Source organism: Sturnira hondurensis, unplaced genomic scaffold (assembly GCF_014824575.4).
Source record: "Sturnira hondurensis isolate 20B ecotype Veracruz unplaced genomic scaffold, ASM1482457v3 Scaffold0007217, whole genome shotgun sequence".
NCBI classification, from domain to species: Eukaryota; Metazoa; Chordata; class Mammalia; order Chiroptera; family Phyllostomidae; genus Sturnira; species Sturnira hondurensis.
This window is the reverse complement of record NW_028079848.1, coordinates 404808-419331: the sequence shown is the minus strand read 5'-3', so window position 1 is coordinate 419331 and position 14524 is coordinate 404808. Positions and strand designations below refer to the sequence as shown.

The window sequence follows — 14524 nt, the reverse complement described above, 5'->3', positions numbered from 1 at the left end:
GTCACTGCTGGTCCAATCGCTCTAATGCCTCCCTCCGGGGAAGGGGAGAGCTGGGGGTTGTCATGCAGACAGTTCTCTGGTGGCCCCCTATACATACCTCTCAGATGGCTTTGGAGATCAGGCCACCTGAGGCCAGCTTGTGGAGGAATCACGTCTCACGTCTCTTCTTCGATCTGTCTAGCCGACAGCTCCCTCAGGCTTAACGGAGCACTGCTGTGCCTGGGAGTAGGGCTCCCCCAGCAGCTGGCTGTGGGATAGCTGCCCAAAGGGCTCCATCCTGGGGCTGAGCCTGTCTGCATTCAGTAGCTGGTGATGCCACACTCTGGAACACAGCTCTGCAGCCACCACTGCGGTGGCGGCTGCTACATCTGTCCTGCAGACATCAATACGATTGTGTTACCTTAGGCACTAGGAGTTTATTGCCCTAAAAACTCCATTGAACAACACGGAAATTACTTCTGCCAGTGTTGGGCTGCGAGACTCAATGAGCAGCCGGGGCTTTCAATCCTGCTTGTGATGACGGCCGGTGTTTATTCCTGGTACCGTTTTCTCTCTGTGGTTCTCCCTTAGGTAGGTCGGCGGTGTTCCTCTGCACTGCCATTGAGGTGGGTCTCAGAGGCACAGCCGTCACACTCTTTTCGTCCCTCAGGCAGCGATGTTCCACCTCTTCATCCTGTGAAGCACACACAAACTATCGCTAAAATTCTGCAGCACACCGAAAAACATTTTTTCCGATCTGACAAAAACATAGGTGTACTTTTGACTCATTCATACTGGACAGCTATTGTTGTCCTGGCTGTCGTCATTTGCTTTTTTTTTTTTTAGTTGACAGTCTAACGGAGAAGAGGCCAGTGCCCCCAACTCAATAGTCACTTACTGCATGTTGTAAACATTCTTGGGGTGCACCGGGTGATAATCGCCGCTCCCGGGCGCCCAGGGTGGGCGGCCACCTGTGGGAGCCGCAGCGCATTTCACAGAAATTTCAGGGCTGAACCAGAGAACAGAGACAGGTGCGGTAAGAAAAGGAAGAAGAATGAAAAGAAAAGCCTTGTTAACCATTCCCCAAAAGAAAAAGAAAAATGCACAGGGTTTTTTTTTATTATTCAAGAATTTTTTTGCTCGATTTATGGTAGAATCATTATTTTTCTTTACACCCTTTTCTCTCTTTAGTGTTATTGAGATGGGAAATTTCTGCATATCCTTTGGGTCTCATGGTGAAGGTCATTTACTCACAGATACTTTTCTGGGCTCCTGATCACAGCTAGAATCTTTTCCTATATTTTGCCAATCACAAAATTATTGACAGTTACTTATTGTTATTGTCACCAATATTGTGATTTGCCTTTATTTTGTTAATATATTCAAAAGCACTAGGCTCTGTCTTTAGAAAATATTTACATAAAAAGTCGGCCCCACCTGCCCTCTCTTCCCCCTTTTTTCCTTGGGGGTTTGGTGGGGGCAGAGGTGGGGGAAAGTTCCCCCACATCGAGAAAAACCTTTTCAAAAGATTTTTAACTATTTCCTCAAAAATCTGAAATAAAAATTTTACTTAGTCATTTCACCTTCCGACTTTGTGTTGACTAGGTAATGGAGGGTTTTTACTTTTGATGCTAACATTTTCTCTTTTTTGACTCATTTCTCTCAGTAGCGGTGGACAATCTTTATGGCCACATAGAAATAACTATTTATGAACATTCCTTTACATGTGGTTGTGTTTCTTTCTTTATAGCTAAGAAATTCTAGTTGCATAAAAATACAACTCAGTGTTTTCAAAAAGTACATTTTACCTTATAAAATGGCAGCCGTGGTAATTTTTTTCTCAGTAACTGCATTTTCCTGAACAGGTAACATGCCAAGACCTGTACTGCTGAGGACTCAGACTCTCCCACTGTGCTGGCCTGCCAACCACTATCTTTTTAAGGGGGTTTTGTTACCTTTAACTACTCCTGCATCTCACATAGGGTCCAGCACAAGCCTCATGTCACCTCAGGTGACAGTTTCTGTGTGCCCTTCGTCATGTCCCTCCACGAGCCCCCAACGTCGCTGGCCAACATTTTATTGGGTCGGACGAAAACTTTGTTTTTTCTGTCAGATGGCTCTAGTCATGCTTAGCTGTCTTTACCGTCATGCGAAACAATTTTGTTAGGTTGTATTGTGACCGCTACTTATCAGTGTGCATTTTAAAAATGATCATCAAACATGGTGAATTTTTGTGTCGTCATTTTAATATTCAAGATGGGAGAAAATATGCAACATTTCAGCATGTTATGCTGTATTATTTCGAGAAAGGTAAAAATGCAACTGGAACACATGGAAAGATTTGTGCAGTATGTGGAGAAGGTGCTGTGTCTCCTAGAATGGGTCAAAAGTGGTTCGCAAAGTTTCATGCTGGAGATTTCTCCCTGGACCATACTCCACAGTCAGGCAGACCAGGTGAAGTTTAGAACGATCAGACCTAGACAGTGACTGAGAACATCAACGTTATACCATGTGGGAGATAGCTTATGTACTCAAACTATCCTAGTCAATAAAGTTACCTGAGAAAATGAAAAATATGTCTTTTATTTTATGAAAAAAAGAAACCCTAAACAGACTTTTTGGCCAACCGGATGTTTACGCCAGAGCCCGGAAGTGATGGTGAATTAAGCTGGCACAACTCATTAGCTCACTTGGTTGTCACTGGAACAAGGTCTGGGACCTGGGGTTTGCTTTTCAGTTTTGACCAATGTAGATCTTTCCATTATGGGAGAAAGACCTGCGTCTTTCTTTATAGACATACACAGGTACTTTAAAAATAGGTATTTGTGTATTTGTGTGACTTTGTGTAAACAGTATTAGAGGCAGAAATGCCAGTATGAGGTTATTAAACCATAAGTCCTAGTTATGGCAACACGAAGCACTGCTGAAATTATTTATATTTCTAGCTTTGGAAGGAAACAGTTAACAGTGGGCCTGTAACTCTTCCTGCCTCTGCTTTTGACCTTGACCAATCTCCTTCCACGTATTGAGTGATGGATTTACTGGATAGAAAATCAATGAGGATCCTGCTGTGCTTGCTATGTACTGATTACTGAACCTGCAGGATAGATTTCTGAAAGATTTTGAATGGTAAATAATCCTTCCGTCTTTGGATCTTTGGGCTTCAGCTGCGCTGAGGAATCATTAGTTGGAACACCCCTACAGAGACACGGGACTCGCAAAGTTTTCAGTCTGAGGGACCCTAAAACCTAGGGAACTCGTCCTTCTGGAGGGCAAAACACGCCCTTCAGGGAGGGCACCCGTGAGGCTGTGCCTGACGCACTCGGGTGTCCTGGTCTTTTTCTAGCCGATGCTGCGGCTCCTTTCGGTGTCCTTTGTATTTCATGGGGGGCTGTTTGCTGATTTGGGCCCCTGTGATCGTGCCATTTGTACAGTATTTTATTTTTTTAAATTAAATCTTTGTACCCATTGTGGGAGGCAGGTTGCCCACGAGTCCTTTGCACCGTTTTAGAAAGAAAGTTGTGGTCTGGTGGGGACCAAGGCAGGAGGAGGTTTAGAGCTCCAGAAACGATCTACTTAGCTCTCAGCGTCTGTCAATGTGCTAAGCCCTCCATGAACGTATTTATTTTGCAATTATCCGGCGTGCAAAGGACTATCTACTGTGATGGTTATAAAGCTTAAGCTTCGGGATCCTTCTCTTTTACGGGTCCCATCTGAAACTTCGCGAGAGCTCCTGGAAATACGGCCACAGGTCCCTTTGATAAAACTGGTCAGAGTAAGATGCTTTCATCATGATGAGTTCAGAGCAGCATCTTTCCATTCTCACTTCTCTTTGACCATCTTTCTTGTGTTGGGTGGTCTGGAAGGAGCCAGCAAGGAGGAAGTGTGACTGATCTATGGGGGGTTGTGGAAAGTATTTACCTGGTGGGATGTAATTATATGGAGTGCAGTTAATAGTTATCTATAAAGAATGCTGGTCATCCTAGTATAGAAATGGTTTTCCAGACTAACCCTGCCCCGCACTGTGTTACGATGATGGAATAGGCAAGAGGACCATTGTACCAGGAAGTGTGTGTGTCGTGTGTGGCCCAGAACTGGAAACCTGTCCACAGTGGAGGAGAAGCAAGTATAAACCATGCAGAATCAGTCCGTGGAGCAGTCTCACGAACCCATTGTGAATATGCGAAAGGAGCTTAACAGACCTTTCCCTAAATTGAAAGTGACCTACACACTTTAAAATACTCCCCAATAATAAGACCTGGATCCGAAGTAAGTCTCAGCTACGGAGAATCAAACATATTTTTAATTTACTATGCTAGAAAAATGTATTCTTTCTATAGAAAGTTACCTGATAAACTTCTCACATAAAAAGACTCTCAGAAATTGCAGCCCCAAAATAAACATATAGGATAAATTGTTACAGAAGTACTTCACGGAATTGATGAAAACATGGATACTTCCCAGGGTTTTCTGATTGCTTTTGGTATTGGGCCATTCTTTAAATTAATACTTTTCTGTCATAGCTTTACTCATTTTAATAGTAACTGGTTTCTCTTAGTAATTTTGTATTATTTTTCTGAAAGAGACACCACACTTTACGAACACCTGGTCTAGAAACCCCCGTGCCTGTGAAGTCAACCGTACTCTCCGCAGTGTACACATGAGTAACTTAAACCCTTTCCACTGGGCTTCCTTTTGTCTCGATTCAATTACTTGTAAGGGAGAAACAACATCTGATTCTATGCAGAAGACCATCTCCATCCATGAAAGGAATAGGCAAGGACAGGTAATTCAGTTATTTATTCTTGAATTCTATTGAGTACCAAGTTTGAGGTTCTTTTATTTAAATGGACCCATGGGACAGCTTTCCCAGTGCAGATGAATACTCAGAATACTCTGTTACTGCGGTACATTTACTAAAGTAAATTATCTGATGTACAGAACCCCTCTTGGTTAACATATCACTTGATGCATGTCTTAGAGACTATTGAAATTTTTGGAAATACTTATAATGGTGACATTATGACCGTGTGTTTGAGGTTTTGTAAGATGTTTAATTATAAGAGATATCTTTTTGAAATTATAAGCTATTTTTATTTTATAAACAGAGTATATTACCATGTGGTGTTTTATTTTAGACCCATGGAGAATTTAAGCATGTTAGCTCTATGGGGTACTACGCTTTTTCAAAAATGTAAAGCAATTCTAACCTGGATGGTCGACAAACACAATGGAAAGCCTTTTCTGCAGAAGAGAGAAACTGGGAACCTATTTAAGAAAGAGAATGACGAATCCAGGTCGACAAGACTTGAGTTTATTTATATGATTCATATCTCCCTTCATGAAAGGACATTTACAAACTTAATTTCAAAAATAAAAGAACTTCTGAATGACACATGTCCACGTTTCCAAGTCAATATTACAGGTATGCTCATTTGTGATAAATTATGAGTTGAAAATGTTCCAGTGGAATCTGGTATCAGTTCATTTAACCCTTCATATAAGAAATAATAAAACATTTATTTTCAAGTCTTACATATATTACTTAAAATAGATACAAATTTCAGTTTGTAATTTTTTTTAAATTTTACTGCTATTTCAAGCTACCTGAAAGAAAACACCTTAGTGAAAAAAAATGTCTTGATCATTTTTAATTTAATAAGTATGACTTTAAAAACACACACCGTTACTAACAGTCCACCATATGTCATTGAGCAATGAGGAGGTCAAATAACGTATAATTTTATCTCGGAAGAAAAGAAATAATATTTGTTGGGCAACTGCAGGTGAAATAATTTTTGGAGACTATTATAATATGCAACTTGGAATCAAATTCACAAAGTTAATTTTTTTAAAGTATAACATCAAACGTATTCATAAATAATTGCTTAGCTTCCAACTTTTCATATCAACCTGCATGACTGAAGCACACGGAACACAAGAGGTGAGATAAGGTTGTAACAAAATTGTACATCTGATTGTTTGCCGGATGGAGGCATCCGTTGGTGAAAACAGCTTCTCGTACACATTTTCCTGTCCAAAAATAGAAACTTGGTGATTTTCCGTATATACAAGTAGCCTGTGAAATCCTGGACTCTGAGCAGAAACAGGTTGAGGTATAACACTGAATACAGCATCGAAATGCACAGATGTGGCTGAAATTCACCCAAGTTACCGTCGGCGGAGAAGGGCCGGTCGGAGTGTGCGTTGGAACGTCTTCCAGGTTTTTGCCCCTCTGAGAAATTTGCGGGCGGCATCGAATAATTGAACTCTTCAACATCAATATATACAAAGGCATTTTATTATTAATCAAAGAAAGGGAGTTAGAGTCGTCAGAAATTACAACTTTATTTTGTCATAATACATATATTTATTGCCATCAGGGCTCTGCAATTGCCGTAAAATTAGAGTCAGATGGAATTCAGAGACACGTGCAAGTTTTGGAAACGGACACATAGATAACAGTGTAGAACTGTACATAAAATAATTACAATTTATTAAACACATTGTTTGAGCACATCCTTCGTGGATGCAAATGAGCACCATATCTTTTTATGAATATATATTTTTCTCTCTTGTTTTCTACAGCACCAAAGAAATCCAAGTGGGGAAAGGAGAGATGAACATTGGGAATCAAGAATAAAGCTCGTTTCCATCTCAGCCACACTACCTTATTTTTAAACGATTTTCATAGCTTCCGTCATGTGATTCCGCCCCACCAAGGGCGCCTGTGTTCCCTAACCGGTACATACATATGTAACAAGTTGTTCTCTATACCATCCTTACTCAAAACTTGCATGTGGCAGAAAATGGGTTGGTGGCACCAAGGTATATTTTCTGTTGATTTCATGTGTTGTTTGTCCTCATCTCAGCCAAGGAAACAAACAGGACCGACTTCAAATCCAAACTTCTGATTCTGATCGCCAAAGTCATTAATCATTACGTCAACAATAGGTACTTGATCAATTTTCGGTGTATTGATTTCGATCACAGTCTTTTCATATCCTTTTCTGGACTGTAAAGTGAAGCAGAAATTTCAAAATGTTATACAGTCACTTTATATTTTTAACACACGTGTTCTTTTTTTCTGAAGCCCCTGAATGGAGGTAGGAAGAGAAGAAAGAAGAAAGCAGAAGAGCGTATTTGCCATTATTGATGTAATAATGAGCAGTCCTGATGTTCCTCATGTCCTACGTGGCTCTAAATTGTAGATGTGCACAACCACATTCAATGATCCAGCTACAGCAATCTACGTATTGCACAGTTGAAGAGAATCTTACTGCATTGATAAACACAGTTTAGTAGGCAAACCGATGTTGGCATTTGGTTATACACCTACATAAGTGATATATCCTTAGGGTTATACCCATAATTTGGATAGAGTCCAATTTTGTAAGAAAAATTTGAACATAGGAACTATAATGCAAAAGGTCAAAAGTCCAAGCATTTCTGCCGGTATATATAAATTTTGTGACTAATGATCAATAATTCATTGCTACCAGAAAATCCCAAACACTTCATTGCCCCTTTTCATGCGCTCCAGTGTCTGATGTACACCTATTCACTGTCCGAGGCAGGGACCCATTCACCTTGACTGTGACTTCTCTTTAGTCACCAGCTAACACAGCGGGCTTTTCCGGGTGCTCCGTGGGCCACTTTCTTACGTGGAATTCCCACATGCGTGAAAAGGACAGTTCCAGAGGATGAAAAGAATGACAGTAGCTGTCCAAACCGGTGTGACGTGTCACCAGTCAGAAAGCCCCTTATAATTAAGATACAGGACTAAGAAGGATCTGTCATGGCTCCCTCACTTGTCATTCGAGAATCATGGATATAGGAGGCAAATGAAATAAGGAAATTTTTTTCATTTCAAGGAAAACTAGCTGTAAACATAGGTGTTCAACCATCAGGAATAATTCCACAAAAAGGATCCCAAAGGAGCTTCTGCTAAGGCTTTAAAAACGGGTCTCTCTGCATGTTTCAGAGTTTCTGTGTGTGTGTATGTGTGTGTGTGAATATTTATGGTGTCAGATATACTGTATTTTGATATGTCAGTGCTAAGCGTCACCTCTTAACAACATTTCATCTGAGACATCCGTTCCATAGAAGGTATCGGACACAGGGCCAAACCGAAGGTCACGGCTGCCTCTCCCCTTGGTGCAGGAAGGCCAGTGGGGACAGTACTCACCGAGCAGCCGTCGGACAGAGCTCTGATGTAAGGGCTGTTGTCGTGGGACATCTCCTCGTCATTCGACCCCAGGAACCGCAGCGCTTTGTCATAGCTCCCTGATGACACGTCGTACCAGGCCACCGACTGATGACAGTGGTAGGTGAAATTCTGCCGGGCCGAGGCCGTGAGCAGCTTCAGGAACGTCATCTGCACCATGTTAATGGAATTGCCTTCCATGTCCAAGTAGGAGAGCTGGGAACAGAGGCGAGAAGGACACGTAAAAACGCTTCTCCTTTTTGCTCTCAGGAAGAAAATCCCCATGGACAGGGCACATAAGCGTGCGGGTGACTCAGCAGACCCATTTTTACTTAATGAAAGGAACTGGGCACAGCGGGTCAGGAGACCCAGAGACAGGATTTTGTGAACTCAGGATTCTGTTCCCACCAGGGTCACTACTGTAAGCTCTGCTTATCTTTGACAAAAACCACTTCAGTTCCATGCTTCGGTCTCTTTGTCAGTAAAAATTGCAAAAAAAAGACACTTTTGTTTCCAAGTCCCCATGTATTGCATTTGTCTTTCTTTTTTAAATAGGAAAAAGAGTATAACAATGAGAACTGAGAATATCGGGGCAATGTAGAATTTAACTATTTTTCTGCTGTTTGATTTTTCCCTACTCCTTTAAAAGTTTCATAGTATATCTCCTGGAACCAAATTTTAAACACGTTTCTGTGCTTTTCGCTTGGGGGCTGTCGTCTTCCAAGGCATTTCCGGCCTTGAACTTCAGCACAGACCTGCCAGCTGACGCACCCAGTCCCCAGGGTTCCACCGGCGCAGGGCACAGTGCCTGATACAGTGCAAGTGCCCGTGAGTTCAGTCAATAAACATCTTTGTTCTTACAACAGAAAAATAGTCTCAATTGCAAAGTATTAAAAAATGTCTGTCTTACCAAGGTTATAAATTGTTTTAGGAAGTATAGTAGAAATATGTAGTGGGCTCAGCTGAGACATACAAAGTTAGGTTTTTTTTAAAATTAAGTAAGATATTTACCCAAATTATATTGAAATGAAATCTTATTGAAATGGAGAAAAGAAATAAATGAGGGTTCAAGCAGATAGAAAAGGAAATAGCCAGAATCAAAGATGTTATTTAAATAGATATATTCTCTACACCTGATATTTCTAACAGAATCCACTTTCATGATGGCTTTCTCAGGTACGTAAGAAAACATATAGTTTATGATCATATTCTTTTGGTAAATTTAGTCTATTTCCATTTACTTCTGATAGGAAAATTGTAGACTTCTCTGAAGTGGTCTCAGAGCAAGACACGGGCAGAACTCAAGGACACAAGGGACACCTGCTCTAGTGTAATTTACACGGTCAGACTTGGTCTCGGGAGATGTATAATTTGAGCTGCATGTACGAAGTTCAAGGTAAACCATTTCATGTTGAGGTAATAACATACCAGTTTTCCTCTCTTAAATTCACTAAACCAGCTCCCTGGTTTTTCCTTTGGCCAAGATGAAATCCTTACCTGTTGCAAAAGAGCAGGAAAATCAGAAATTAGGTAAAAATGATGAGCAGTAATGTTTATGGATATACCAGTAATTCTCAGTAAGCCCAAGGTGCTACGGAGCTTGCAAGTGGTCCCCTCTGGGTGACACAAGATAACCTAAGGGACAGCATTTGAGATCGACCCTGTGACTTCCCCTTTAGTGAAGACCGAGTCATTTTCCCAGTTTTCTTCAGTTGCTGGAAAAGAAGAAGGGGGAAATCCTCTGGTACGGGCACACTCAGGGCCACGGCAGGCACTGCTGGAACACATAGGTGACCTCTTGTAAGGAAACCCTCACCATGCTGCCTGGCACCAGCCACTGGGCCGGTGCCCTCAGCATTCCCTAGCCAAGGTCGGCGTCTCTGTCTTAACGAGATCAGCCCCACACCGAAGCCGCTTGTTCTGACTTGAGTTTCTGTGCCTCTGGAGACGCACGCCATTTACAAAGAAAAAGGTGATTTATTCAACAAACATAAATAAAGGCCAACTTTCCCACCTGTGTAATGTTTGGAGACTACCATGATGCTAATGAACAATCTTTCCTTATACCAATCATTGACCTTTAGCTAAAAGGTAGAACTCCAATGTGCTGAGAGTGCTGGGTGAACATTGAGAAATGGGCCCGAAGAGAAGACACATTTAAAAAGTACGTGCATGCAGAGAACAGGGACCTTTTACGTGAAAAAAATAATTCTTTATGAAGTTGTATATTTTCAGCTTAATAGCTGTGAGCTCTACTGCGTGGTGAGTGGGATGAAGAATACTACCCATACACTGAAATGTGGGCCAGCGGCACTCTGTCATGGAAAGCCACGGAATTTCAGAGAGCAAGCAGGTGCACAAAGAATGCACACGGGTTAAAAACGAAAGAAGTGTCTGTTAACCCCATCCGTCACTTGGGTGCCCGATTCATGTTTATGCAAATGAAATGCTCTGATTACCCTGTAAGAACAGCAGATAAATAAAAACACGACGGCATGATTTTCCTGTTTCATCCACCATTGCCAGAATACGGCGGGGACTGTCCACAGTCACCCCCCAAACCCAACAGGTACTTACGCCCTCGGACTTTTTGTCTGGATAAATGCACGTCTCACCCCCAGACGTGAAGTTACAGTAAACCTTGAAGGAGTCCCCGGAGCAACCTTGGTTAGGATCGATCCAGTATTCGCCTGGAGGGAGGAAACAGGTATGTCAGAGACAAACCCACGTAGGTGTTTAAAAGCAAGTGCAGTATGTATCAAATTTTACTAGAGGAATAAGGAACAATGAATATCCATTGATCTTTTCCCGTAGGAATTTCTTTTATGTTTTTGGTCGTCTTGGGGTCCATGTTTGAGGACTTGAGGAGTGACCCTTTGTCTTGTGAGCCTCAAAGATGTGCCTATGCCCCCAGACCCTCTGCCTGGACACCCTTCTTTATTCCCAGAAGGGTCTGTTACTTTTAGGGCATGTCACCTCAAATACGAACATTCTATTTATCATGGGTGATGAATTGCCTGCACACTTGGACTCAGATTTTCTCAACCTAAATCCCTTGAAGTATTATTTACTACTTAAGTCATCTGGGTATAATAGCCAATATTTTTTCTTGATTTATTCACTGGTAACAGTGGAGGTGACAGTATCTACTTAGTCTCAAAGACTAGAGATTACTTTGGAGCAAAACTTTCTCATAGCAAATGTACTCTTCCTTTGAGTGGGATCCTAAGAAGCCTGTCGATTTTATACCCAGGGGTGAGCAAAAGTAGGATTGCAGCTCTGAGCATGAAACACAGAGTTTATACTTGTACTATTCCTTATTAATATTTATTCGTATTACAACTGTAAACCAACTTTTGCTGACCTCTGCATTTAAGTGCTGTTTGCTATTAATGTCGTTATCTAAATGGTACCGAACAAGTTTTAACATGTGAATAACCATTGCCATTAATTTGGCATGAGGTGAGTAAAGACGGTAAATAGTGGGAGTAACAAAGTTGTTCTTTTTTTAAAGCTTTTATTCATTTATCTTTAGAAGGGAAGGGAAGGAGAGAGGAAGAGAAATATCAATGTATGGTTGCCTCTCATGCATCCCCTGCTGGGAACTGGCCGGCAACCCAGGCATGTGCCCTGACTGGGAATCGAACAGCAGTTGTTGGGTTCGCAGGCCCATGCTCAATCCACTGAGCTACACCAGCCAGGGCCAAAGTCGTTCTTTAAGTAATTGACAACATGGCTTTGGTTACCAAGAATCATCGGCAGACAGAGTTGACAGACACGGGAAGATGACTTTGCCTCCCTCCTACCATTTTTCATGCCGCCACTTCATGTCAAATGTTGACGTCCATTTTGTCTAACCACTGACTATGAACTTGAACATTTTAACAGCCCCCAAGGCCTAGCTCTCTACTGGCCTCTTGAAACAGCAATGCTGAGCTATCTTCTCTTTGGCTACTACCGTTCATAAACAGGGAAATGACTCGCAGAGTCAACAAGCTTCTGCGGCATGTCTGGGGACCCCAACTGTATTATATGACAAAAACATTTATAATTTTTTGGTTTACGCCATTAATAAATTCACATCTGGGACAAACGGAAATTCTCAGGAAAAACATATACAATAAAATAAAAATCACCCAAGACTTTACCAGCCAGAGTAACCCCTCTTATCTTGACGATTGCTTATGTGTTTTAGGAATATACAATTTTGAATTATATGTTAAGCATTATTTTTATTTTATTTTATTCAGTTAACATTGTCTTTAAGCATTCTTTGGAATCACATATTGATAGCTTAGTTACTAAGACACCTTTGCTGAATCAACTCAGTGGTCTGTGGATACTCTTTTCAGTTTATCTCCTATTTATTCATCTCCTGTTTGTATTGCCACCCCCCTCCCCCCCCGGCCCCGCCCACCAGGACACCAGGATCTCTTGTCTGGATTTGTCCAACAGCTTTGTAACCTGCTTCTTTTGTCCACCCAGCTTCCCTCCCAGTCACTTCAAGTCACTTTTTTCTTTGCTCCCTGTTGTCCAGCTATGGGACCTTCAGTTCCTCAAAGATGCCAAGATCTTGCCTTCTTCAAAGCCTTGCCAATGTCCCCTACCCTCTGCTGAGAGAGGAGCCTTCTGATTCTCACATGACTGGCTACGGCTTTAATGTTTCAGCTCGAAAGTCACCTCCTCCAGTATTAACATCTTTTTAAATTGAAAATGGAATCACCCCTTAGTTTACTATAATAAATACCCAGTTTTTTCACAGTAGGTTATCAGTGCATGGGGCTCTCCATGGTTAGATAATGGTAACTCGAGAGCATTGTTCCTTGTTTATCTGGGCATCTCTGCATGAGAAATAGTGTCTGGCACCACTAAGTAAATAATAAATAAGTACATACATATAATAGTAATCAATTATCACACTGAAGAATTAATAAAGCAGTTATGATATGGAAACCACAGTTATTATATAGCCCACTCTGAGCTTTCCATTCTGAAAGTTTACAAAATGTTTTCTGGACTGTTCAGTTNTTTTTCACAGTAGGTTATCAGTGCATGGGGCTCTCCATGGTTAGATAATGGTAACTCGAGAGCATTGTTCCTTGTTTATCTGGGCATCTCTGCATGAGAAATAGTGTCTGGCACCACTAAGTAAATAATAAATAAGTACATACATATAATAGTAGTCAATTATCACACTGAAGAATTAATAAAGCAGTTATGATATGGAAACCACAGTTATTATAGAGCCCACTCTGAGCTTTCCATTCTGAAAGTTTACAAAATGTTTTCTGGACTGTTCAGTTTGTAACTAGTCATGTGAGGTTTTCACATTTGATTTTCAATGATGTATGATTGTCTTAGTCAGCTAGATCAGAGGGCTGAGTCATTCCCCTTATAAATCACTGAAATAATACTGAGCTAAACATATCTTTTCAAAGAAACATAATATAAATCTGAAGACTTTGGACATCAGCTTGGATAGAGCCATTAATAATAACTACCTGTGTTATCATTTTATTTTATTAAATTTATCGGGGCAACCTTGGTGAATAGGGTCATAGAGGTCTCAACATACATCATCTGTAGATGTGATCATTTTATGAGGCCGTTTCAGCGAGCCCGATTTGCCGGTATTCTTGTTTTTTGGTGGTTTTGCATCGTGGTCAACTTTTCCATTTGAACCAAGTTATTCAGACTTCAGCTGCAATGTTACTCATGTGTTTGGACATTAAAATGATACTGTCACAAGAATGAAAAGGGGGCAAAGTATTTCCACATCAAGTGGGGGATTTCACATCGGAGAGAGTTCTGCCCCTGGCTAGTTGGGTAATTTGACTCAACGTGTGATGTGAGTCAACGAGGGACACTTGTCACTGTTTCCTTCTCAGAATATGTATGTTACGGTTTTGTCCAATACTGGGTATGGCAAATTATCCTTATTATTATTACAAGTAAATGGTTTATAGTTGTTCTGCTTATTTGTGGATCAATACATTTTTGCTCCAAGCTATCCTAATTCTTAAATATTCTCTTCATTGGATCAAATACAATTCAGTTATGCTACTTCATCACGTTGATTTTACACACATTAATTTAAAGTAAGTTAGGACAATAGGATATAAATAATTATATAGCAACACGCCCAGAATTGCACACACGTAAAACCCATTCTATGCTTACAAGGCAAAATGCATTTGTGTTATCTATAATCAACCAAAGATGATCTTGTCATAATTTAATGAAACCTTATTTAACAGACACGGGTTTTTCCAAAGCAGACCGTGCATTACACAGCACAAATGACTTTTTCTGTCTACGAGATTGGAATTAATAAATCGT

General features: G+C 40.9%; 1 protein-coding gene across 2 annotated transcripts in view; it reads right to left on the bottom strand.

Moving 5' to 3' along the window:
* Positions 1-6219: 6219 nt before the first annotated feature.
* The window catches only part of COL11A1 (collagen type XI alpha 1 chain), a 166122-nt gene continuing 157817 nt past the window's right edge, over positions 6220-14524 (bottom strand). For both annotated transcript variants that reach the window (XM_037051306.1, XM_037051307.1), the window contains exons 64-67: positions 10763-10875; positions 9614-9682; positions 8168-8401; positions 6220-6994 (exon numbers count right to left, since the gene is read on the bottom strand). In XM_037051306.1, the coding sequence (XP_036907201.1) occupies positions 6848-6994; positions 8168-8401; positions 9614-9682; positions 10763-10875 (563 nt within the window). In that variant the 3' untranslated portion in view covers positions 6220-6847. The remainder of the gene's footprint in view (positions 6995-8167; positions 8402-9613; positions 9683-10762; positions 10876-14524) is intronic.